Source organism: Felis catus, chromosome B1, assembly GCF_018350175.1.
Source record: "Felis catus isolate Fca126 chromosome B1, F.catus_Fca126_mat1.0, whole genome shotgun sequence".
In the NCBI taxonomy this organism is placed as follows: domain Eukaryota; kingdom Metazoa; phylum Chordata; class Mammalia; order Carnivora; family Felidae; genus Felis; species Felis catus.
The window spans coordinates 184,310,164-184,335,136 of NC_058371.1; the positions used below are offsets into that span (position 1 = coordinate 184,310,164).

Genomic DNA, 24,973 nt, shown 5'->3' on the forward strand with positions numbered 1-24,973 from the left:
GAGTTCTTCCTTAACTGCCCCATTTTCCTAACGAGGTGTTTTGAAGTTACAATCTCCTTTTGGTTTCTCGCCCCTCCTCCTCTCTGACGCCTTCTCCTTCTTCCTCTTCTTAATTTCCTTCCGTTTACTTCTTTTTCCCCTCTGTCAATTCTATCAGTGCCTACCATATTGTGGGCACTCGGTCAATCAGAGCGATTTAATGCCAGCTCCACAGGTAAAAGCCTTCATTAACTTCAACGGGTGTCATAAGCTCCTCAGAACTCTAGGGTGAGATTAATAATTAGATAATGATTCTAATGCACTGTGAAAGCTAGAAGCCAGCCTCATGAAATGCTGAGTGATCAGTAGTCGAGATCAGTGATCAGTAGTCGAGATCAGTAGTCGAGAAAACCCTTGTTTACTGACCCCGTTCCCTGATCTGTTTCAAGTAAAACAAGAGATCCCTGATACTCTAAAAATTAATATAAATCAAATCAAATCCCTCCTGCAATCCTGACTCCTCTCACCGGTTAGAACAAAACAAGGAGGCTGCAATCGAAGAGCACGGTTTGGAGGTCCTTTGGATTCTATTTGAGGGAACAGCAGACTAATTTGGATCGTGCTTCAAGGAGTGCCATAATTGCTTATTGAATGTTGACGTTCAAATCCTAGTTATTCCTTTACCAGAGATTAAGGGGAATTAGAGAACAGTTCACCTCCATCCTGCTAAACCTGACCCAGTTTATTTACACCGTAATCTTACTACAGAGCATGAGAGGTAAAACAAGCTTCTCTTATCAATTAATAGCTGGCAAAAAAATTTAGATTTCAAGTTCAACATAAGAGCTATTTATTCTAAAGCACTACGGAAATGAAGAGGGGCTCCCTGTGATGCTGGAGGGAGGGACTCTGGGCGGGCGGGAGTGCTGAAGAGAATTTTTTTTTTTTCCTTTCCCTCTTAAGAGTTTGAATTACTGTGCAATCTTGGATTTTCTAGTGACCCGTGTTAAAGCCCTGGGGCTAAAGCAGACCTATAATGGATCTATTTCTGAATTGTTCAGCAGTATTGGAGTTTAAGACAGCAGTCATGGTGTGTGCATATAATGAGGCCAGTGCCTCCTTCTGCATCCAGGAGGGCAATGGTCATAGCCCTTTGCTGCCGCTCAAAGTACAGAAGGGAGCAATCTCTTCCTCCGCCCCGTCCAGAATTCTCCGTGGTCGCCATTCTGTCCTGAGCAGACACCGAAGTTGCTTTAAGGATATGAGATACGAGGTCAGTGAAAGACCCTACCCTTGCCCACGGGTCCCCCTGTCCTGCTTTGCCCACCCCAACCTTCAGTCCCACCCTCCGCGATATGAAACGCACTCCTCTGGGTTAAGGCATTGTTTCACATTCAAATACCTCTGGGAGGTAGAACATATCCTCGTTATCAGGGATTAATAATTTAGTGTTCGTTCGACAAACATTTGTTGTTTGTTGAATTTATTCATAACATGAATTAATCAGAGTCAGAGAGTGAGAAGACGTGTTGGAGTTCAATGCTGCCTTTTGACTGGTAGGGTGACCCCTCTCAACCTCAGGTGGTACACCTGGAAAGCCACGGGGCTGGATCAGATCTCCCAAGCTGCTTCTAGGCCCAGCACTGCCTACGTCTCAGCCAGTTGTGGGAACGGGCACAGACCAGACAGTGGTAACGGATGGGCGTGGGGGTGGGGGTGTCTGGGCGTAAGGATGCTGGGGGAGAGCCTGAGACTCGACAGAATGAACATAGAAACTCATCAGAGGGCTCAGGTCTTTGATTTGTTTTGTATCAACCTGTAGCTTTGGGTCTGAGTTCTAGAGCTCAGCACAGAGTCTGGTACACAATAGGTATCCAATAACATTGGATTAAAAAGGTAATCCAATAACATTGCATTAAAAAATATAAGAAAATGACAACACTTACATATTCGTTTTCGAAGGCTGCTCGAACAAAGTGCCCCAAACTGGGTGGCTCGAAGCAATAGAAGTTTGTTGTTTCACAGTTCTAGAAGGTAGAAGTCGAAAATCAAGGCACAGGCAAAGTCACGCTCCCTCTGAAGCCACTAGACAAGGATGCTTCCTTGTCTCTTCCCACTTCTGGTAGCCCCGGGCGTTCCTTGGCTTGTGGCCTCGTGCGTGGCTCCAATCTCTGCTTCTGTCTTCGTATGGCCTTCTTCCTTCTGTGTCTTCACATTGTCACCCCTCGGTGCATGTCTATGAGCAAATTTCCATCTTCTTGTAAGGTCACTGGTCATGTTGGATGAGGGCCCACCCAACGATCTCAGCTTCACTTGATTACATCTGCGAAGGCCCTATTTGCAAATAAGGTCATATGCGCAGGTACCAGGGGTTAGGACTCCCATCATATCCTTTTAGAGAACACAATTCAACCCATAACAGGGTCATCCCCCCAGGATTCCACAGGAATTGTTGAGACAGTGACCTGAAATATGGATGTGAAATGTCTTGGTGATTTGAAAGTATTTAGGAAAATGTGGTATCAGGAACTCAGCTGGGATTTGAGAGTGCTCCTCTCTGCTACCCTTCAGGCTGTCCACACAGAGGTTCGCTACGAGGACTCGGAAGTCCTGCTTAGGGGTGTGAAGACAAATGTGGGGGAAGACTATAGAAAACAAGGTCAAGGACACAAGGACAAGGTTCACTACCTTCACAGGGTTGCCTGGGCCTCATTCAGGTTCCACGTAAGTGAGGTGACCTCAAATACCCCCCGTGCTAACCAGCTTTCCCAGAATGGGACCCACAGGCAGGTAACGCCTGTTCACCAAGGTCACACTGGAGAGAACAGAAATCCCCGATTCACACTCAGCTTTATGTGTTTCATTATCGTAGACTTGGAAGGTCACTTAATGAAGACAAGCTTTAATAAGCACCATAAGGCATTAAACATTGCACGACCCAGAACACAGATGCGGTTCCTGACCTCCCAGAGCCTGGGTCTAAAGGACACAAAGACGGTCACGGAGGTATGTTACATGTTTGTTTCCTTTCCCTTTCGGGGGCTAGCGCCAGGGAAGTGTTGCATTCTTAGGAACCACAAATCCAATTTCCAATTCTGGGCTGAATAGTAATTTTTCCTGAAGGTTTGAATAAATCATCCAATCTGCTTCAGTTTCAACTATTTTCAGCATTTCTATTTTAATCATTAATTTTGGCTGCTTAGGACCCCAGAGACACTGAGCCCATTTGTGACTTAATTTGGGGTGGGGATGAGGCAGGAGGCAGAAGAGGCACTGAGCACCAAACAGGAGAAAACAGGCTCGAGCTACCGTCTGAAAGATTTGGGCCAGATGCAAGGAACATTTTGTTGTCAGTGACAACTGTAATTCTTTGGTTTGCTCTAGCAGGGCAGATGACAGAATTTGCACAACCGTAATTTTGGTCAAGACCGGAGAGATTCTAACGTAAGAAGATAGTTTAATTTTCATTCTGATTGGACCACAAGGAGACGAGTCAGATGAAATGGCCCTTCAGGTAAATCCTAATACTCAAGATAATAAGAAGTGCATATAATCCATCCTGCTCCCCTTGTTGCTTTGAATGCCAGGGAGCTCAAAATGAACTACACTGTTGAGTTAAAATATAATATTAGCCTAGGACACTGTTTCAGTTACCTACTGTTGTCAACAAACTACCCCTAAACTTAGTGGCTCGGAACAGTTTATTTTGACCTTTCATGGGTCAGTGAGTTGCTAGGACTCAGCCGGGCAGTTCTGGCTTAGGGATTCTGAAGCAGTTTCAGCCGAACGGGGCGGGGCTGGGTTCGAGTCATGTAAAGGCTCCACGGATAAACCTTCAGGATGATTTGCTCATTCGCAGGTCTGGCCCACACGGGGGTCGGAATGTCTGAGCATCTCTCTCCCGTCACATGGCTGGCTTGCTGGTGGTGAGAGTTGACACACAGCAGCTGGCTTCCCCCCCACCCCCCGGGGGGTAAATACTGGGGGAATACCCTCCCCACTCCAGGGTTATAATGGAGATGCGCTTCATGGGTGGGGTCATCCTTAACCCCTTGACAGGTTAATTTATTTTCTGTTTTTCATAAACTTACAAGGGATGGACCTTTCTTTGTGAGCCTTTTTTGGAAGTAGGTGAGTCTGAAAAATACACAAGAAGTGCTTTACTCTTGTCTAGGGCTTGACGATTTGCCACGCACCCTCACCCATGCTACCTCACTGGCCCCCACAACACCAAATGGATGGCCAGATCGGTGACTTTATTCCCAGTTTTGCAGAGGCTGGAGACTGCGGTTCAAAAAAGGATTCCTGACCCGGCAAAGGCAACATAGCTGGGGAGTGGCGGGATGGCCCCAGACAGATGTGTCCGACATGGCAGTGTCTGTCCCCAGGCACCATGAAGCCCAGACACACACCTACATTTCAAACCCAGGTGTGAGCCCTGGACATACCTCACGACACCTGCTTGCCCCTCCACAACCCGCTGTCACTACAGAAGTTTCGTGGAGTCGTGGAAGCTCCGGTCCTTGAGCACGGCTGCTCGGACCAAACCAGCTCTGCCACCTGGTGATGACCCTGGACCCGGGATCTTTCAAACGGACTCAGTTCCTTCGTCTGTAAAACGAGGCTGCTGCTGCTGCTGCTGTCATGAGGATTGAGTGAATTTGTGCGTCAAAGTGACACGTGGTAAGAACTTTCAAAAGAAGTCTCTCAGTCAAAGGCTGCAGAGATAAGTAGCTGTTAAGAGAACCCTGGGCTAGCTTCCTCTTCTCTATGCTTTTCTTGATTTTATATGGACCTTACTAAGTGTCCATGCAAGTACAGCTCATCTTGACATTGCATTTCACTTGATATTGTTTATTACCGGACAGACTAAAAGCCCTAAGTCGATGTTAATGCCTGTCTAAGGATCGCGATTTCAGCTGCAGGATGCAGTTATAAAATATTGTCAGGACTTGTAGATACAATCCGCTTTCCCCAGGGTCTCAGGTGTACTCACTCTCTCTCTTCAATTATTTACACTGACACTCCCTAGGTGCACAGTCGCTGTCCTTCCTCGCTCTCCGTCCCACGTGGATCTGCACACTCACACCCAACCTCCCTCCACCCTTTTCACACACATGTTCTTCTCAACATGCTCACCCGAAGATATTTTTCTAACTACATGCCCTTGACCTTCTGCATCCCAGTGTTCTTCCTTCCTCAGACCCTCAGTATACAAGCTATCTCTGTGCTCACTGAGCCGAAAATGTCCCCTGGCCATCCCAGGTGCCCTGAGGATGGTAGGAGAAGTTTTTGCAGCCAGGCCCAGTGGGGCAGGTTGCAGACCTTTGTACGTATGAACGAGGAGGCTTTGGATACCTGGCTGCACCTGCTATTCGGCTCACAAGGGTCTCCATCAGTCATCTGAGGGGGCCAGGGAGCGGACTCCCCTGCTGCCCCCCTGGCCGTGGCATAAACAGCCGCTGCGCAGTCCAGAACTCTTGAGATAGCTGCTGCTTAAGGGGGCAAATGTTCCTGACTCGAGAGGAGGCTTGGCTGAGGGAAGCTGCCTGCTTCTTCCCAGCTCAGGGTCGGGGGGAGAATTGAGCTGAATATGCACCTATTCAGAAGGGCAAAGAGCCAAAAATAACCGGGAGCAACAGCATTTCATCTGACAGGCCCAGAAATAGAGCTCATTTCGGAGTGCGCCAGGCTTACAGACTGGGTGATTCTGAGACCTTCCGCATCCCCACAGAAATACATGGAAAAACTCCCAGCTGACACAAATGCTTCCATCCTCTCTTCACACAACTTCTCAAAGCGAGGACCCTGTGGCCCAGGGAAAAGGAGTCTGCAATCAGAGAGACTTGAGGCTCAAAAGATGGGGGTCTGGGGACCCGGGGATGAGGATGGTACCTGGTGGAATGTTCTAAGAGAGGAAGAAACAGGAAATAATTGGTACATACGGAGGATTCAAAAAAGGAAGAACAGAGACAGGAACAGATTTAGGGAAGGTAAAGCCTAGGCTTTCTCATTCCCCCCCCCCCCACCCTGTGAGAAAAACGGAAGTACTGAATGTTAAAAACGTCAGGCAGGATTTAACTGGATCCCCAAGGTCATTGTTGGCAGGAAAAAAGGCCACGGTTTTCCAATGGGGATGGGAAGTGTGTGGTCTGACAGCAATCTTCTCTTCCATTTTTGTTTTCTTCTCTTGTATTTTGATGTAAAAGGCAAATGTCACAGTTCATTTATCTTTATTCCGCATATCTGAAGTTGCAGAATGGATGGGAAGTGGCAGGGTACAGAATTCCAGAGGACCCTGCCCACGGGGGAAAATTGTGTACTCACAGGAAGGAGGTGGAGGAGGTAACAATGGATATAAAAGGAAAAGAAGGCAGGAAGGTAATAAGGGGGCAAGAAGGAAAGGACAGCTAGAAAGAAAAAAATGAAAAAAGAAGATGATGAAGTCAATCTGATTGACTGACTATGCCTAAGAACCTTCTACGTATAAGGCCAGGGGACAATGCCCAGAGCTGAGGAGAACAGGTGTACAAACCGACCAGAATACGAAGCAGGATTAATGCCAGTTGCCACATGGGGTTACAAGCAATGTTCGCTGGGGACAGAGAGAAACTGCCGGTTGATTTTTGACCTGAGATCACAAGGGATGTCTCTCTAGAGCTGGTGGCATTTGCCGGGGCCCAAAGGTTTATGTAGGAGGGCGCTTTCCTCACTGCTCTGCGGTGCCCTCCCTGCCCCCTCTTATAACTCAGAGATCAGGTGTCTTTGCAGGGACACACCTCAAGACAGATCCCAAGACATCCTCAGTACCTAGAAATGTGGTTTCCAAGTGCCCATGCGTGGACTGTGACAGCCTGAAGGTAGCAAAAAATAAGGCAATGACAAGTCTGGAATTTTTCACAAATTATATTCCGTTTAAAGAGCTGTCTTTTATTGTGATATTGGATCCTTCCTAATATTTTGACGGTAAAAATACCGTCTTTTGGGGGCGCCTGGGTGGCGCAGTCGGTTAAGCGTCCGACTTCAGCCAGGTCACGATCTCGCGGTCCGTGAGTTCGAGCCCCGCGTCGGGCTCTGGGCTGATGGCTCAGAGCCTGGAGCCTGTTTCCGACTCTGTGTCTCCCTCTCTCTCTCTGCCCCTCCCCCGTTCATGCTCTGTCTCTCTCTGTCCCCAAAATAAATGTTGAAAAAAAATTAAAAAAAAAATACCGTCTTTTGGATGAAATAATGTTGATAAAAATAGTATATTGGGGTTTTTGTTGGTTTTAAATACTTTCACTTGGCAAGTGGATAGGTAGCCAACTGCATTGGTCCCTGGGATTTTACAGATGTTATGCCATTTCAGATTCTAAGAACTCCTGGCCTCGAACGCCGTTCCGTGCTCACAGAGGCAAGCATATTCAGTGAAGGTCATGCCTTTTTCCTGCAGCCCTGACCTGACCCGTCCAGGCTTCTGGATGCTTCTCCTCATAAGCCTTGCAGAGAGAGAGGCTACCAAGCTCCTGCTGGACTCGGTCTTTTTCTGTGTTGAGGTGTGGGATTGCTCTCTCACTGTCTCTCAGAGGGGATGAGATAACCCTAAGGCAGTGATGAGTGAGATCAGATACAGTCCCCAGGGACCTTCCCAGGTTAGTGGAGCATTAAAACTTAATTCGAACCAATAAATTGTAAAGGTGGGAAAGAATGGTATTTTAAAACGAACGGTCTTCTTCTGCACTCAGACCACACCCTTCAAATTACTGATCCGGACAGAGGAGGCAAGGGCAATGACTGATTCCGTCTTCTGGATCAAAATGTCACAGTCCACTGTGAATAGAAATCCTGACCTTCTGTTTTTCTTTCCCCTCTTCAATACAACATTAATCAGTCAATCCTGCCACACCCCTGCCCTGGGCCACAGAGCAACCTGAACATCCCTTTTTGAGGACCGAATTGTCTTGGGGTCAGTTCTCTGCCTGCCTGACGCTCCTCACGGAACAGGGCACCTTCTTACCTCTGGATTTTGGGGTGTTGAGTGATGCCTGGCGCACAGTAGGGGCACAACAGAGGCCTAGTAAGTAAGAGATTCGGTGCACCACGTTAAAAATAGCTCAGTGCCCCAAGGGGTGCTTCCACAACAACTACAGTTAGGTAAATTCAAACTCACAAGGCTTCTGAAACTTGGATTCCATGAATCCTGATTACAAACAACCTAAGGGAGCCATTTCGTTCCCTGAAGGCCAAACTGAGTCTGTGTGCAATGAAGTGGAAGAGAACTCCAGAGAAAGGCCCAGGAAGACAGGCGGAAATTCCAGAACTATTGTGAAGCCCCATTTTCTGGAACTGGCCAACAGTTTTCCTTCCATACACATTAAAAAAGTATAGTCTATACTTTGACCTGCCCCCCAAAATAATATGGACACAATCTGGGACAAAGCTGCCAAATCTTTCAACCCCCCTGGACACTCAATAGAATAAATGATTTTCCACATCACACAGGAGAATTTTCAGTGCTTCCGGTCTTTGGAAGTGGGGCAGGGTGCTGGAGACAGCTGTCAAACAAAGCCACTCTCAGATGTTTTAACGTAGTGCCTGCTGGATGAGGTAGGAGCAGAATGACCCTATCTACACGCCAGTGGTTCTGGAAATGGGGTCTGTGGACCAGCATACGGCTTCTCAAGCCTCACCCAGGGCCAACTGAACCTGAAATTCTAGTGGGGGTGTCCAGCAACGTGTGTTTTAATAAGCCCTCCCCGGGATTCACATGCAGGCTGAAGTTTGAGAACCAGTGACAGAAGGCATTACCTTGGAATGAGTGACTGGGAGCCAAGAACCTGACCCAAGGCCGCAGCCCTCAGGTGACCTAAAAAAAGAAAGGAATGACTCAGCTCAGTTGCTGAGTGTGGCCAGGCCTGTACTGAGACGGCCGAGGGCATACCCTGGGCACTCCATCTGTACGGCCAGACTCTCCTGACGCCTGCCACGACTTGCCCTACCGTGGTGGCATCTCCAGAGGGCAAGGGCCGTGTCCTTCCAGGCTCCCAATCATTGTTAGTTCCAATACGCACAAATCCACCAGTGCCAAAGGGAAGCTCCTGAGAACTTTCGAACGTGGGTTAACTATTTCGGAGCGACAGCTACCTGCCCAAGCACTTGTCTGAACAGCTGGACACAGCCCAGCGCTTTCCAGAGCACCAGGGCGGCCGCAAGCTGGAAGTCTCGAGGGCCAGCAGGACCCGTATCCGCGAACAGCCAGTCCCAATCTGGGCCCCACGGCCGAGGGTGTGCCTGGATTTATTCTAAAAAGTGTGCGCTTCACGAGCCTCACCCTTTCGTTTAGGGCTTCAGTACAATCGCATTGACCTAATTAATTCGTTTTCTCCTCGGTCCGAAGTGGAAACCGGGGCACAGGGCTGCAAATCCAATGCAAACCCGCTTTGGGCGCCGATACTCTGGACAATTAAAACAAAGAGCGCGGCGGCGGCGGCGGCGGCGGCGGCACCGCACAAAACCCTCGGGAAACATCCAGAACGTGCCGCGAACCAGCCGGCAGGGCGGGGCGCAACCCGGGTTAAAAATGTGCCCGCAGGGAGGCGGCCCCACCCCTGCAGGTGGACAGGTGGAGGTTGGCAGGGGTCAAAATCCATCCTTAAAAGACTAGAAGCTGCGCCGCTGCGTGGCGCAACTGCAGGGGGCACAGTCGCCCTGCGCCCAGCGGGAATGGCGCCCTCGCCAAAAAAGCAAGGAAACAAAACCCATTGCACCGGCGGGAACTGGGCTGCGGGACCCGCAGAAGGAGTGGGTGGGAGCGGGAGGACGCGGGAGCAGGGTATAGAACGAGAAGGGGAGGGAGGGAAGGGAGAGAAGGGCAGGGAGAGAAGGCAGAAAGTGGAAGAGGGGGTTAGGAAGAGAAAGGTGCGAGGGGGAGATGGGAGAGAGGGAAAAAGGGGAACGGAGGGAGGGGAGAGAGGGATCGCGGACAGGAAGAGCGCCGAAGGGGGGCGGGGGAGGAAAGCGAAGAAAGGGGAAGGGGGGGGGAGGCGGGCCGGGAACCGAGGGAACCGGGCGGGGGGGCGGCGGCCAGGGGGCGGGACCGGGGTCAGTCCCCACCTGCGGGGTCCCCGGCCGCGGGGCGAGGTGGAAGCTGGGGTCGGAGGCAGCCGCCGGGAGGCGGGCTGGGCACGGAGGCAGAGGGGAGGGAGGGGACGGGCACTGGGAGGCGGGGAGGAGCCGGCGCTCGGCTGGGGCTGCGGGGGCGGCGACGGCGGGAGCGGCAGTGGCGGCGGCGGGTCCGGCGGCGGCGGCGGCAGGTGGCCCCGCGCGCGGCGGCCGGCCCGGCCGGGGGCGGGCGGGAAGGTGGCGCCTCGGGCGGGGGCCGGTCCCTGCACCAGGTGACCTGTTCCGGCCCGGATCCGGGCGGCCTCGCCATGCAGCGGCGCGGCGCGGGGCTCGGGTGGCCGCGGCGGCAGCAGCAACAACCCCCGCCGCCCGCGGTCGGTCCCCGGGCCGCAGCCATGGCCCCCCCGAGCGGCGGCGTCCCCCCGGGCCTCGGCGGCCGCGCTGCCTGCGCGCTGCTCCTGTTCTGCTACCTGGTGAGCGCCGGACCCTGCCCGGGTCCTCCCCTCCGCGCGGGGCCCCGGGGACGCGGGCGGGGGCGGCCGGGGACCTCCTCCTCGCCGGGCGGTACGGCGCTGCTAGTTTTCTCGCTTCCGCGCCGCTGCGCCCCGGGCGCGCCCGGCACCTGGGATGGGTACGCGGGGCGCGGAGAGGGGTGCGTGGACCGGACTTGCGGCGCGGCGCTCTCGCTCGTGTCCGTTCCTCTCCCTCCGAGACGCGCTCCGTACCCGGGTTACGTTCCCCTGGAGACCCCCCCCTCCTGTTCCCCACTCCCCCCGGGAGCCTCGCCAGCCGCGTTTCCTCCCCACCCGCCGCGCGCGGCTCTCCAGCCCCCTCCCTCCCCGTCCTGGGCTCCCCTCACAGTCTCGCAGCTCCTTTCCTTCCCGTGCTTAACTTCGCCTCTCTCTCGCGGCGAACGCCACCCGCCTCGAACCTCCTTTTACTTTCCACCGGGGCCTCATGGCCCGGACTGTTTTCTGCCAACGCACCGGCGAGGAACCTAGCGTTTCCAGCGCTCTTCCAACTCCTCCGTGGTCACTCCGGCCAAGTTGCGGATGCCAGAAAGAGATCTAGTTCTTTGTAACACGCTTACCGCCCGAGTGGGGACTTTAGCTGCGTCTTGAACGTTGTCATTTGAGAGAATACGTTTGGCTTATGCACGTCAGTTTACAATTTGCACTCTTCTTGGCTTCTGTTTCCGTCATCAACTAAATGGCAGTAACCTATTTTTCAAAAGCAGCTCATTTAAAATACCAGAGTAATTTAAACCCTCAGAACAAGGTGGGGGGAAATAGTCCTCGTCGGTTCCTTTGATGGCTTGCTTTCTTCTGCTCTGAATTCTCCTAAACAATAGTAAATTTACAGAAGGTGACACCCTTCCTGTCCAGCCTACCTTATGTTCCAGGATCCTGCAGAAGCCTTGGGTTATCTCGCCATATATTACTGTAAATAAATGAAATAGAAAATGCTGAATCATGAAACTGATGTAATAGGAAATTCACAGAACGCTTAAAATTGAGCAATGTCATTGTCCAGAATTATTTTCATTTATGTGGTATTGCCATTATGCAGAGTCTGTCTTCACAGAAGCTAAAAGCTGCTTGGGAGACATTGTCAGGCATTAGAATTGGATTCCAAAGAAATTGCCACCTAGCCCAAGTTTCTTTTAACACTCTTTACTTCTTGGCTGTTGCATTTCTTGAAGCAAGAGGGTGTAAAAATGCAAATTGTAATTCTGCTTTAGAAAATACCTGTTGAGCAATCCATGCTTTGCCTCATATTTTAAAGTACCAAATTTCGTGGTTGGCTTTACTTGATATTTTCATGAGAAGTTGTCAGTTAACCTGAATGTTTTTTGTTTTTTTTTTGCAACCGAGAGATATTATTATTTAATATTTATGCCACAGGGTTACAGCCCACAGGCTCATAAATAAAACTGTCAAAACAAATGACAGGGTTTCAGTGTAAACAGATGATCCCCGTCCACAAGGCACTGGTTACCCACAGAGGCAGAAATGATATAGTAGAGTCGTGTGTGAAACATTAGTGTACAGGTGGTCTGGAAAGTTCCACTTGGAAATCCGAAGACCTGGCCAGGAGAGACCAGTTCTTGTCAGTTCCGAGAACTCAGAGGAACAAGAACAAAGCCTAAAGACCTAGTGGTCTGTGGGAACAGAGGCAGAAGACGGAGCGGGTGTAAAAGTTCTGTTTGGACCCAGAGGGGATTTAAGAGAACAGGTCACAGAGAGGGGAAAGAGACGATACCCAAAGCATAAGGTGAGATAGTGAAGTCATGAGGTGCGGCTCCGAAGAGAGATTATAGAAAATACCGTAATGTGGGAACTAACTGGAGCGTGGATGAGTGTCTTGGCAGACAGAGAAGGATGGGATTTGGGAACGATCACGAAGAGGGAAATGTCAGTGCTTCCTGACTGTGTGTGTTTCCTTCAGATGGGCCTCAGATAGGCTACTGTACAGGAAAGACTCGGATAAACAAGCAAGCCATTTTGCAACTCAATGAGAAGGTTTTGTCAAAGCCAGGAAAGCAAAAGTGTGATTTGGAAGATGGGTTTCCCCTTTTGTTCTAAAGGTCTAGCCGTCTGCTTAGGATTCTGTTCTAGAGGTACGAGCTACCTGAGCCACTGCTAAAAGGTAAGGCTTCCTGACCTTGGAGAAATTCAGTGGGCAAGGTGGGGGAAACCGCACACATTGGCACAAAACACATGAGGGCCAGAAAACAACAGATGAAAAAAATGCGTAATTGTGTCCGTTCTGCTTGTCAAGGAATGCTTTGTAGAGGAAGAGGTGGGTCGGGGGAGGCGAGGCCGGCAGGTGGAGGGTACAAGTGGAGCAGAATAACGAGGCAGGATCTCAGGAATGTGCAGACACTGGAGGGAGAAAGCTGTCCCATAATTTGGAAACGTGAATAATAGTAAGAGTAGCAATAACAGTTTGCATTATATCAAGTCATTTATATCCATTATGCAGTATTAATTTTAACAACAACCTTGTGAGGTAGAAGCTGTTAAGATCCTTACTCAGATGAAGTGACTTGAGACTCAGAGAGGTTAAGTAAGTTGCCCCCGGCCACACAGGTAGTCCAGGATTGCAACCCAAGTCCATCTACTTCCAGAGCCCCCCGTTCTTAGCCACGCTAACTTACTGCTTTTCTGGATCTCACTGCTTGGAACCCATTCCTCTCATGCATAGATGCATGCATGGGCCGTTAGCAAAGCTCTTACGATTAGCAGCCACTGTGCAATTGGCCAGGATGTGAGGTCATGTCTAAAGTAGCCTAAAATATACAAAGCAGGAAGCACAGGCCACAGAATAGAAGCAGGATGTTAAAAAGAAAAAAAAAAATAGGTGAAACCAGAAAATATTTGCCATCTGTGATGGAGAGGTTAAAGATAGGGTCCTTCTGTAGTCCGGAGGCAGCTGGTGGGGGTTAGCGCTCGAGTCTGTATGAATGCGTGTCCAGGTGTAGAGCGAGTGTGCCTTGGAATGCATTCCAAAGCCAAGTCATCCGTGATTTGGGAGCTGATTCCCACTTGGTGTTATCCCCACCAGTTCGCTCGTTCGCAAGGCCTGGAGGTTGAGAGTGCTTTTCTGGACAGATGCCTTTAAGCCCCTGCCCTCGTGGGTGCGGGCTTCCAGGAGCCAGGGTCCAGAGGCAGCGGGCGCCTTTCTTCCCCATTGGCGGGGACAGAGTAACCTTCAGTCACAGCCCAAGAACAGTACTGTGACTGTAGCTAGGATACTGCCAAAGCATGAATAATTGTGACGAGGCCTGAAAGATAAGTCACGGAACGATGCCAAGCAGATTTCGGAAAAGATGATCCCTGGTTCCAGCAGCTGCCAGAAAATTCTAAGGTCACCAAAGGTCAAGATGCAGAGAGCCCCCTCAGAGAAGGTGAGGGCCTCGAAAGTAAAAGGTGACAGAATCGCTTCCGCTGAGGTCACTGGTGCTGAGCGGTGTGGTCCATGTAGAACTTGCCAACAGACCCCCTTGCCCGTCTCTTACACCATTAACTCTTACCCTCCTCCAGACCTGGCTAGACCAGCTGAGGCTGCCCCAGCCCCATCGATATCAGTGGCACTTGTAGAAGGCATTTCTGTCCATTCTGAACTCTGGTCTCGAATGTATAATTTTTTCTTAAATGAGAAAAACAGATCTCACAATGGCGAACATTGATGTCAGCTGTAGAGCCGAAATATTCAGAGTGGACATTTGCACTTGTTAGACAATCAGAGGACAGAGAAATAAGAGGGCATTAGTGGCACGGATGTACGTGGGGATTGCTAGCAGGCGGTGGCTGCGACAGAATTCTCCATCAGTGGCCACAGACCATTGGTTATCCCTCTAGAAGTATTCATTAACTCCTTACTCTGGAACACAGGACTTGAGAAGAGCAAAACAAGGTATAGAGAATTCTCAATTATCTCGCTTGCCCAAGAGTGAAAATGAATATATGAAATACAGAGATCACCTTCAAACTTCGCGTCAGCCAGTAGGGTCCACATTCATCCTGACCAGAGCTCCGAAAATCTCCCAAGCCATGGTGTTTGCCTCTTGCTTTCTATACCTTCTATTCCTGTTGACAATGGTGTGGGAGCCATGAATTGGCTGACGGAGGCAGCTGGAGGAAAGGTAGACGAGAAGGCTTAAAGACTCCAGGCAATTCAGAGACGATGGATAGACTCAAGTAGACCATAAATAGTCTCAAGTGAATTCCTGTTACCCCGCTCATCCTATTCCCCTGAGAAAGGAGCCAAGGGGCAGGAGGGCTGTGCAGCATGTGAGGAATTGTTGGAGAGATTGGCCGACATCCTCATCCAAAGAAGGGCTTACCCTAGCTGGGGAGCTGGTCCGGTTCAAGGTGTATGTTTGTGGGTAAGACAATACCTACCCTCCCCACAACCAACCCGTAGTGACACGGTGGGATTTTCGCCCACACACATCCCCGCCCCGCCTTCAGGATGAGAGTGAGCAAAGTCCCAACTTTTCCCCCACCTGTAGCCAGAAAGTGGGACAGGTGGAGAGGTGAGTTGGTGAGTTGAGGGCCTCTCCTTTGGGGTGTTAACTGGGTGTTAAGAAGGACACTACCGCAGACTTTGGAGTCAGATGGGAATTTGAATTTTGGTTCTGGTTTTTAGTAGTTGGTTGGCCTTGGGCAAGTTACTTACCGTCTCTGAACCCATGCTATTTTCTCAGCTGTAAAACTGGAATGCTGTGTCCCTCCCAAAGCCCTTGTGAAGATTAGCTTTGAAGGGAGACGTTCTGTGAAGGATGAGGTTAGAAGCAAGTGAGAAAAGGCACTTTCCGCACCTGTCCCGATGCCCGCACAGAGTAGGTACTCCATGAAATCAAACCAAACTCAACCTTGGTTACCATCTTATGATTTAAGTTAAAAAGAAATAGCATATCATACAGTATTAAAGAGGCGGGGGGGAGCAGACACAACTAGAAGCATGGATCATTGTTGTGGTGGTTTCTCTAGCCAGCTCTCAGTTTGGGGAAGGCGTATTAGTAACCTGGGAAGTATTTCCCAAGGCACATCTCGATTTTGGGGTCCATATTGACATCACTGCCCGTTCGGTTTAATTGCATGCTTTGTTGACATAAACAGGATTTTTGCTTCTTTCTAGTCAGCAGAAATTGGAAAAGTAGGCGTTTTAAGGCAGTACAGTTACCTCTTGACTTATGGAAAGTTTGATCTGGCCAGTTTGGAGAGAAAGCACACTCATTAGCCAAGGTTTCCTTAGGTGACTGATGGGATGGAATGGGCAGGAATGAGAAAAACACACAGTTGTTGTTTGTATATCACATGAACCCACGTACACGTGTTAGTGTAAATAAACTTCCCATAACAAGACGTGAATGATTGAAGATTTTGCAGTCTCTCTGTCCCTTCCTTAAATCACAAGTGGACCATATGGAGAAAAGAACCAAGTTTTCTCAGCTTTTTAGAACTGGCAAGATTATTTGAATAGAATTTCTTTCTATTGATTTTGTTTAAAGGCATCAGATGCAGTCATCCTAAAAGAAGGTTAGGCAGAATTGATAGATTTTTTTTTTCCCATCCAGAAGATACATAAAGTCATCTGTTTTGCCATTCCCAGGCTGAATCGAATGCATTCTGGTCTCCAATTTGGGGTCTCTCATCACGAACACAACATTAACTGACCCATTTCTTTCTTTAGAAAAAATGTACAATACATACTCAATTACGCAAACACAAGGGAATCTGTTTTGTGAGTGGGTGTGACATTGTCAAATTTGACTTTGATTAAGGCTTACTTCTGGTGTAAACAGATGTTTGAGGGCTCAGGCATCTTTCAGAGCCCAGCTCCATTGTGTGCAGAACAAATCAGTAGCTTCCGAGGTGGAACATCTCTGTGACTGCCTAAATGGCATAATTTAAGGGGCACAGAAATGCCCCGTCACTCCCAAAATCTTGCTTATAGACACAGTGCGTTTAGGCTTTGCTTTTAAGGCATTCTCTTCACCAGGCTGGCATAGAAATGTAGGTATGTGACTTTACTGCAGCACTGTTTTCATTATCACATTAACATGGATGAACTTGCCAGATGAGCAGGAGTCCAACAGAGGGTAGAAGGATAGGAAACGTTAAAAAATTTAATTCATATTTTTGGTGTGGAGACATGGAAAGTTCTAGAATGTAGGGAGGTTGTCTGAAAGGTCTGGAGGGACTTGATAGCTGAGAGAAGTCCACCCTAAATGGGTAAGGTAGGTGCCAGAGTGCCACCTTCCCTGACCTCACAGTCCCTCACGTCAGCCCTGACCCCCAGGGGCCCGGTGGGATGCCAAAGGGTGAGGGTTCTTTACAAGGAGATTAGCGAGGCTGGATGGAAATGGAGAAGTGGAGACGGCTCCCCATCGCAAAAGACCTTGTGAATGTCAGGAATGGGAGGCAGGGACTCAAGATTGGATGGAGTCCTCTGGTTAATATACAGGTGCCCCCCCCCCCCAGGAGCAGTGACCCAGGACAGACCACAGCGGGTCCTGGCAGAAACGTTCACGCCCAGGACTTTAGTTCAGCAGGAAGCACTTAACGAAAATCCTACTGTGTGCCTGCCTACCTGTATTTCAGAAGCCAGAGACATAACAATGAGTAAGACATGGACTCTGACCTCATAATTTCTAAACAAAGGAACGTTGGGGGTAATTTTTCACTTCCGCTAATGCAAGCTGGCATGTGAAAATACCTATGAAGGTTGGACACGTGTCATGCCTGTAGCTGAAACTCTTCAAGTTAATTGCCTGATTTTCCTGGCAGGAAACAGCTCATAAGCACACACATGACTTGAGCCAGGAAATCAGCTTCAGCTTAATCAATATTTAGAGTGTGATGTGTTGCTAATCGGTGTTGGTTTTGTACATAACAGAGGTGGCCACAACTCACGGCGTAGCAGCTGTCCACTGGGTCTCCTCCAGCCCACAAGATGCCAGCTTCCTACGTTGCATAGGTGTCCGAAGGACTGAAGACTGTAGTGCCTTCTGGCGGGATTCAGACCTTGCCCCTAAAGCCACACACGGCGATGTCAAGGTCCCCTTTGGGGCCAGCACTCCCCCATCCTATGAAGAAAACAATTGTCCATCCCTGAAATTTCTCTTCTCTCCTACTAACGCTTCTCCCACTTCTCCAATCGTCTTTGTCAGCCCGTGAAATTTTCCAGCCCTGAAATTTTTAGCCTCACTCGAACTTCTTATCCCACGTAGATGTTACTGAAACAATAGGAAGATGTCAACACCGCCACCAGGGAACCTTAGCAAAATAACAAATCAAGCACCATCAACCACACGTATATGAAATTATATCTAATTGCCCAGTCTCATTTCTTCGGTATGATCGTTCCTTCAAAGTGCATATTTTCTGTCATCTTGTGTTTTCCTGAATTCTAAATCTAGAATAAAAGCTTGATAATCTTAGGACAGGAGTCGGCAGACTGTGCCCCACGGGCCCGCCAGCCAGCCGCCTGTTTTGGTAAACACAGTTGTACTGGACCACAGCCGTGCTCGTTCGCTTGTGAGTTAGTTGTCTGTGGCTGCTTTTCGGCAGAGCCGAGTAGTTTTCACGGACACCAAGTGGCCTACAAAACCGAAAATACTTACAATCGCGCCCTTTTTTTAGAGGAAAAGTCTGTGCTTGCTTCAAATCTGGAAGCGCACCATCCAGGAGAAATACGACATAAGCCACAGATGCTAGTCACATAGGTAATTTCAGATTTTCTAAAAGCCACGTTTAAAAAGCAAACGGAGGGGTGCCTGGGTGGCTCAGTCGGTTAAGCGTCCGACTTCGGCTCAGGTCACGATCTCGCGGTCCGTGAGTTCGAGCCCCGCGTCAGGCTCTGGGCTGATGGCTCTGAGCCTGGAGCCTGCTTCTGATTCCGTGTCTCCCTCTCTCTCTGCCCCTCCCCCGTTCGTGCTCTGTCTCTCTCTGTCTCAAAAATAAATAAAGGTTAAAAAAATTAAAAAAATAAATAAAGATAAAAAGCAAACGGAAAGAGGCAAAGTAAATTTTAGTCACGTGTTCGATTTAGCTTACTGTGTCTCCGTAGGACCATTTCTACATATAACCGGTATAAGAAATATTAATGAGGTATTTTGCCTTTTTTAAAAAAATCGTCTTTGAAACCCAGTGTATGTTTTACACTTACAGCACAACTCCCTTTGGACCAGCCACGTGACCAGTGCCTCATGTGACTTGTGGCTACCGTATCAGCTTAGCATGAGTCTAGGACCCATAAACCTTGGACTTAGTTTTGCTGCACTTGAGACTTGGAAGTACGTGCAAATAAAATAATCTTCATGTGCATAGGTAGAGATTTCCTTTGAAAACAGAATTTTGAGGGAAGGGCCCGGAGAGAGTATGCTGTCAGGTGTCCTACACCTTCTTCATTTTCATCTGTCACCACCGATCTCCGCAGTGATGAGCCCGATGTGTGGAAGGTCACGGGTCATCAAGCAAAACTGAAACCGGTTTCCACGTGCCGTGCTTATTCACTTGGGACAGTGGACTGTGCGTGTTTAGCCCTGAGATGTAAGATAAGGGACACTGTTACCAACTGCACTTTGCAATGAAATCTGGTGAAATCGAATAGCCTTCCCTCCAGAATTTGGTTTACCAGAAAGATTCACTGGAGTTCCTAGCGTCAGTACTAAACGCGTGGTTAGGGGTGTCTGGGCATCTCAGCCAGTTGAGAGTCCAACTCTTGGTTTTGGCTCAGGTCATGATCTCATGGTTCGTGAGTTTGAGCCCCGCGTCGGGCTGTGTGCTGACAGGGAGGAGCCTCCTTGGGATTCTCAATCTCTCCTTCTCTCTCTTTGCCCCTCCCCCACTCACTCTGTCTGTCTCTGTCTCAAAATAAATAAACTTTAAAACAATTTAAGGGGTGCCTGGGTGGCTCAGTCGGTTGAGCGTCCGACTTCGGCTTGGGTCATGATCTCACGGTCCGTGAGTTCGAGCCCCGTGTCGGGCTCTGTGCTGACAGCTCAGAGCCTGGAGCCCGTTTCAGATTCTGTGTCTCCCTCTCTCTCTGCCCCTCCCCCGCTCATTCTCTCTCTCTCTCTCTCTCTCTCTCTCTCTCTCTCTCTCTGTCAAAAATAAATAAACATTAAAAAAGATTAAAGAAAATAAAACAAGTTTAAAAAAGATTAAAAAATAACTGAAGTGGGAGGGGCACCTGGGTGGCTCAGTGAGTTGAGCGTCCAACTCGTGATTTCAGCTCGGGTCACGATCTCACGGTTGTGGGATCGAGTCCCGAGTCGGGCTCTGTACTGACAGCAAGGAGCCTGCTTGGGAGTCTCAATCTCTCCCTCTCTCTCTGCCTCTCCCCTGCTTACGTGTTCTCTCTTGCTCTCTCTCAAAATAAATAAATAAACTTAAAAAACAATTGAAGTGGGTGAAGAGGGCTGGGGTGAGTCTTTAAGAAATACATAAGAGGAATGAGGAAGAGGTTTAAAGTCATTCTCTGAGAAAGAACACAAGGTAATATTTAATATACCACAGCATGTGTTGGACTCTAGTCCAGTTGCCTCACTAACTGGGCCAATGTCTTCTTCCCAGGGAACTGAGCGTTAGGGGCACTTGGTAGGAGGGACACCAGCCACCGTTGGCCGCTGTGCCGTCCAGCTTCCATCTGCACCTGTGGCCTCGGTCTTCAGCCACCCTCTGCTGTGGGCTCGAGGCCGGATTCCCGTCTTGAGCGGCGGGCCAGACCTCCACACGTCCGACAAGCCACTGCTTATGGACAAATGCTGGGGGTATCTCTCATTCACAAGGAAGCCGAATTCAGCCCGGCAACTCTTCAGTCTTGCTGTTGTGCACTGTGGGGTGAAGAACGGGGGGAGAGAGAGAGTGAAAACGGGGTGAGGGGGGGGAGGCTTCTGGGTTTGCCTCTGCTGAGCCACCGGCCCGGGTGATATCGGAGAGCATCGCCTCTCAGCGACCCATTTCCTCGTTGGGAAAATGGGGTGGGCTGATTCCTCGCCAAGGGCTCATCCACTCTAACAGTCGCCACTTCTAATTAGAAGATTATTTTTATGTTTGTTCCCCCCTCCCCCGTGTAATTTGGAAGTATAAATGAGGACATAAAACAATTAAACCCCTTACTGCGGGGGCAGACAGTTTGGACTGTATCCACCTCTTTACGTATTTCTTCCCACGCTTTTCCCATGACTAATCAAAAGGAATGGCCATTCTCCTGTTCTCACTCTGCCACTTGGAGAAACTATGTTTTTTATTTTCATCTTTAGGACAGTTGCTCCCCCCCCCCCGCCCCCCGCCCTACTCTGTTTTGTTTTGCGATATTCATGTAATACAGAATTCAAAGATAATAAATAAGAATATACAGCCAATGTCCCTCTCTTACCCTGTCTTCTGGTCACTTTATCCTTTTCCATGTGAGCAACCCGTGCTATGTGTATTAAAGAAAATATGTAGGGGCGCCTGGGTGGCGCAGTCGGTTAAGCGTCTGACTTCAGCCAGGTCACGATCTCGCGGTCCGTGAGTTCGAGCCCCGCGTCAGGCTCTGGGCTGATGGCTCAGAGCCTGGAGCCTGTTTCCGATTCTGTGTCTCCCTCTCTCTCTGCCCCTCCCCCGTTCATGCTCTGTCTCTCTCTGTCCCAAAAATAAATAAACGAAAAAAAAATTAAAAAAAAAAGAAAATAAAGAAAATATGTATATATTTTCCTTTATTTATTTATTTTTAAAATGTTTTAATGTTTATTTACTTGAGAGAGAGAGAGAGAGCAGGGGAGGGGCAGACACACACACACACACACACACACACACACACAGAATCCGAAGCAGGCTCCAGGCTCTAAGCTGTCAGCACAGAGCCTGACATGGGGCTTGAACCCACAGACCGTGAGATCATGACCTGAGCCAAAGTCAGAAGTTTAACCGACTGAGCCACCCACGCACCCGAACCAGCAGTCTCTTGATGGACATTTAGTTTTCCACCTTTTGCTATTACAAACAGTGCTGCAGTGAAAACATGTACGTACATCATTTTGCACAAATTTGAGAGTGTGCGTAGGATAAAATCCTAGAGGGGGAATTGTTGGACTGGAGGGTTTTTTATACTTTCGATGGCTATTGCCTGACCACCATCCACAGAGATCACTCTTATCAGCAATACATAAGAGGCCCATCTGGCCGGTACAGTGTGTTATCGGACTTTTTTGATCTGTGTGAACCTAGTCAGTTCAAACTGGTATCTTCAGTGTCATTTCCATGTGCCTTTCCTTTACTATCCGTGGGAATTCACTAATTGATGAACTATGTCATTTCGCTCATTTTTCTTGATTGTTAGCTTTGTTTCTAATTGACTGTCAGTGCTTTTAAAATAGAAACGCAGTTCCCTTTTACAGAAATTTTCGTTGATTCTTCACTGTTAGTAGAATGAGATTCCGGATTCCTTGGACTGGGATTCGGTGTCCTTCCTTGAGAGCCAGAACCCTGCCTTTCGTTTTTCAACCTCACATCCCTATGTCCTTTTGTGTCGTTCCCCTCCTGTTCTCTGGTCAAAGCAATCTGCCCTGTATCTGGTCCCCACGTACGTCGGTGTTTCCCTGCCTTCTTGCCCCTGCTGATGCTGTTCACACCACTTGCAGAGTTTTTCCCTTTGCCTTTTTTCCTAAAGAACTTCTCTTCATCCCTCAAAGCCCAACGGAAATACCATTGTTTCCGTAAAGGCTGTTCTAGAACCCCCAGGAAGAGTGACCCTCCCCTGGGATTGTATTCCTTTAGGACTTGCTTATAGTCCGACTAGAGCACTGACATGCTCTGCCTTGTGTCACTATTTATAAACACGATTTCCTGATACCCACATTTATGTCTTAGCCCCCTCTGCGTCTCCTACACCCTTCAGCCAGAATTGAAAAAAGAGTCCTTATTTCTTCCTTCTTTGGAAAAGACCACAGTGACCTTCCTCTTTAAACTTGTAAAAATATTCACAGCACAAAATTTACCATCGTAACCACTTTCAAGTGTATAGTTCAGGAACATTAAGTACATTCACACTATTGTGCAACCATCACCAAATCCATCTCTGGGACTCTTTTCATCTTGTAAAACTGTAACTCTGTGCCCTTTAGACACTCGCTCCCCGTGATCTTCTCCCCGCAACCCCTGGCAACCACCACCCTCCTTTCCGTCTCTACGAATCTGACCGCTGCAGGTATCTCCTCTAAGTAGAATCATGCGGCATTTATTCCTTGTGACTGGCTTATTTCACTTCGCATAATGTCCTCAACGTTCATCCATATTGTGGCATGCGTCAGAGTTCCTTTTTCAAGCGGGATCCTATTCCGTTGGGTGTGTAGATCACATTTTGTTTATCCATTTATTCATCGAGGTCAATTCTACCTCTTGGCTGTTGTGAATAATGCTGCTGTGAACATGGGTGTGTGTCTGTGAGTGTATCTCTTCGAGTCCCTGTTTTCTTTTCCTTTTTTTAAAAAATTTTTTAACGTTTTTATTTATTTTTGAGACCGAGAGAGACCCAGCATGAGCAGGGGAGGGGCAGAGAGAGGGGGAAACACAGAATCTGAAGCGGGCTCCAGGCTCTGAGCTGTCAGCACAGAGCCCGGGGCAGGGCTCGAACCCACGGAGTGTGAGATCATGACCTGGGCTGAAGTCGGACGCTCAACCGACTGAGCCACCCAGGCGCCCCTCGAGTCCCTGTTTTCAACTGTTGGAGGTGTGTAGCCAGAAGCGGAATTGCTGGGTCACGTGGTAATTCTAGCTTTTGTTTTTTTGAGGAACTGCTACACTGTCTTCCTCAGTGGCTGCTGCATTTTACCTTCCCACCAGCCATGTACAAGGATTCCAGTTCCCCAACGTCCTCTCCAGTGCTTGTTTTGTTTTGTGTTTGTTTTTGGATAACGGCCATACGAATGGGTGTGAGGCGGTCCAAAGTAACCTTTTTGCTATTGTGTTTTGGATGCCTGAATCACAAAAGTTATATTTGGAAGAGCTCTTAGCACCCATACATCAGCGCCTTATGCTCGAAACATTGCCTTGATCTCATGACCAACTTCCAAGATTTCTTCTGGAAGGAAGGTCCATTTTAAGAGGTCTTCGTCGTTTCAAGAACTAGGTAAATACACACACGGCTAAAATCCTTCTTGGCACCTGGAGCACCATCCGTGGTGAAAGAATCAGACGACACAGTCTGTGGTCCAAGGCTGGCTGTGTGTGATTTGGAGCAGCCGGAACCTCCTGCTGGTCCATCCGTCATGCGTGCTTGTCCTGGCTCAGAACTTCACGGGAGAAAAAGAGGCCAGGTTGGCATCCCCATCATGCTCCCTCTCGGGTGCACTTTGAACTCTTCTCCCGCCCTTTGATTTGGCTGTGTCTGATCACCATTTGAAGCCAGGACAATAGTTTGGAAATGTCTGAAGCTGGCTCGTCCCTTTTTTTCACACCAAGGCAGGTTCGCAGCTCCTGGATTTGTTGCGAACTAGCTCCTCCATTTGGAAACCAACTCTGGAATGATTGCCACGGAGCTTTGAAAGCCCCATTTTGATCAGCAGATGCTACTGAGTCTGGGGAGAGAGTTGAATGTGGCCTAATCTTCATTCGTGTGTGTGTGTGTGTGTGTGTGTGTGTGTGTGTGCGTTTTTCTCTAATTGTTCAGTAGTGGTTTTGCCATCTTTCGTGTCCCACGTTCTCTGCTTTATGTAGACGGGTATTTTTGTATCCCAGGAAAATGATTCACATATCTGTTAATATGATGATTTTTTAACTCCCTGTATTTCTTTCTTCTTCTTCCTCTTTTTTTTCCTTTTCAGAATGTCGCGCCGTCTTTGGGCAGGCAGACGTCCCTGACGACGTCGGTAACACCCAAAGCGGAACAGAGCACGGCTTACAAAGACTTTATTTATTTCACCGTCGTTGAAGGGAACGTCCGCAATGTTTCTGAAGTCTCGGTTGAGTATTTATGCTCTCAGCCGTGTGTTGTCAATCTGGAAGCCGTTGTCTCGTCCGAGTTCAGAAGTAGCATCCCTGTGTACAAAAAGAGGTGGAAAAATGAAAAGCATCTTCACACCAGCAGGACACAAATAGTGCACGTGAGATTTCCGAGCATCATGGTTTACAGAGATGATTATTTCATCAGACACTCCATTTCGGTATCCGCGGTGATACTACGCGCCTGGATTACTCACAGATACAGTGGTGGAGACTTGAATGTTAAATGGGAGGACAATTTGCTACATGCCGTAGCTAAGAATTATACTCTGCTGAAGACGGTCCCGCCTTTCGAACGCCCTTTCAAAGACCATCAAGTGTGCCTGGAGTGGAACATGGATTATATTTGGAACCTTCGGGCAAACAAGATTCCCCAGTGTCCTCTTGAAAGTGGTAGG

At 48.9% G+C, this 24,973-nt stretch overlaps 1 protein-coding gene and 1 long non-coding RNA gene across 17 annotated transcripts in view; one reads left to right on the top strand and one right to left on the bottom strand.

Annotated features, from left to right (window-relative positions):
• Nucleotides 1–700: 700 nt before the first annotated feature.
• Nucleotides 701–11,505, bottom strand: LOC109499234. 5 transcript variants are annotated; one of them, XR_006597166.1, is made up of 5 exons: nucleotides 11,064–11,505; nucleotides 8,764–8,821; nucleotides 6,759–6,833; nucleotides 1,926–2,444; nucleotides 701–1,230 (listed from the first exon to the last, which is right to left on the bottom strand). It is a non-coding gene; the product is annotated as an uncharacterized LOC109499234 (long non-coding RNA). The 5 variants fall into 5 exon arrangements; XR_006597164.1 differs by having other exon boundaries at nucleotides 10,548–11,505; XR_002156455.3 differs by lacking the exon at nucleotides 6,759–6,833.
• The window catches only part of SEL1L3 (SEL1L family member 3), a 106,021-nt gene continuing 91,283 nt past the window's right edge, over nucleotides 10,236–24,973 (top strand). For 6 of the 12 annotated variants that reach the window (XM_045056513.1, XM_045056510.1, XM_045056508.1 and 3 more), the window contains exons 1-2: nucleotides 10,237–10,550; nucleotides 24,398–24,968. In XM_045056513.1, coding sequence (XP_044912448.1) covers nucleotides 10,386–10,550; nucleotides 24,398–24,968 — 736 coding nt within the window. In that variant the 5' untranslated portion in view covers nucleotides 10,237–10,385. Of the gene's footprint in view, nucleotides 10,551–24,397; nucleotides 24,969–24,973 lie in introns of all 12 variants that reach the window. The other 6 variants (XM_045056505.1, XM_045056506.1, XM_045056509.1 and 3 more) reach the window with 4 other exon arrangements.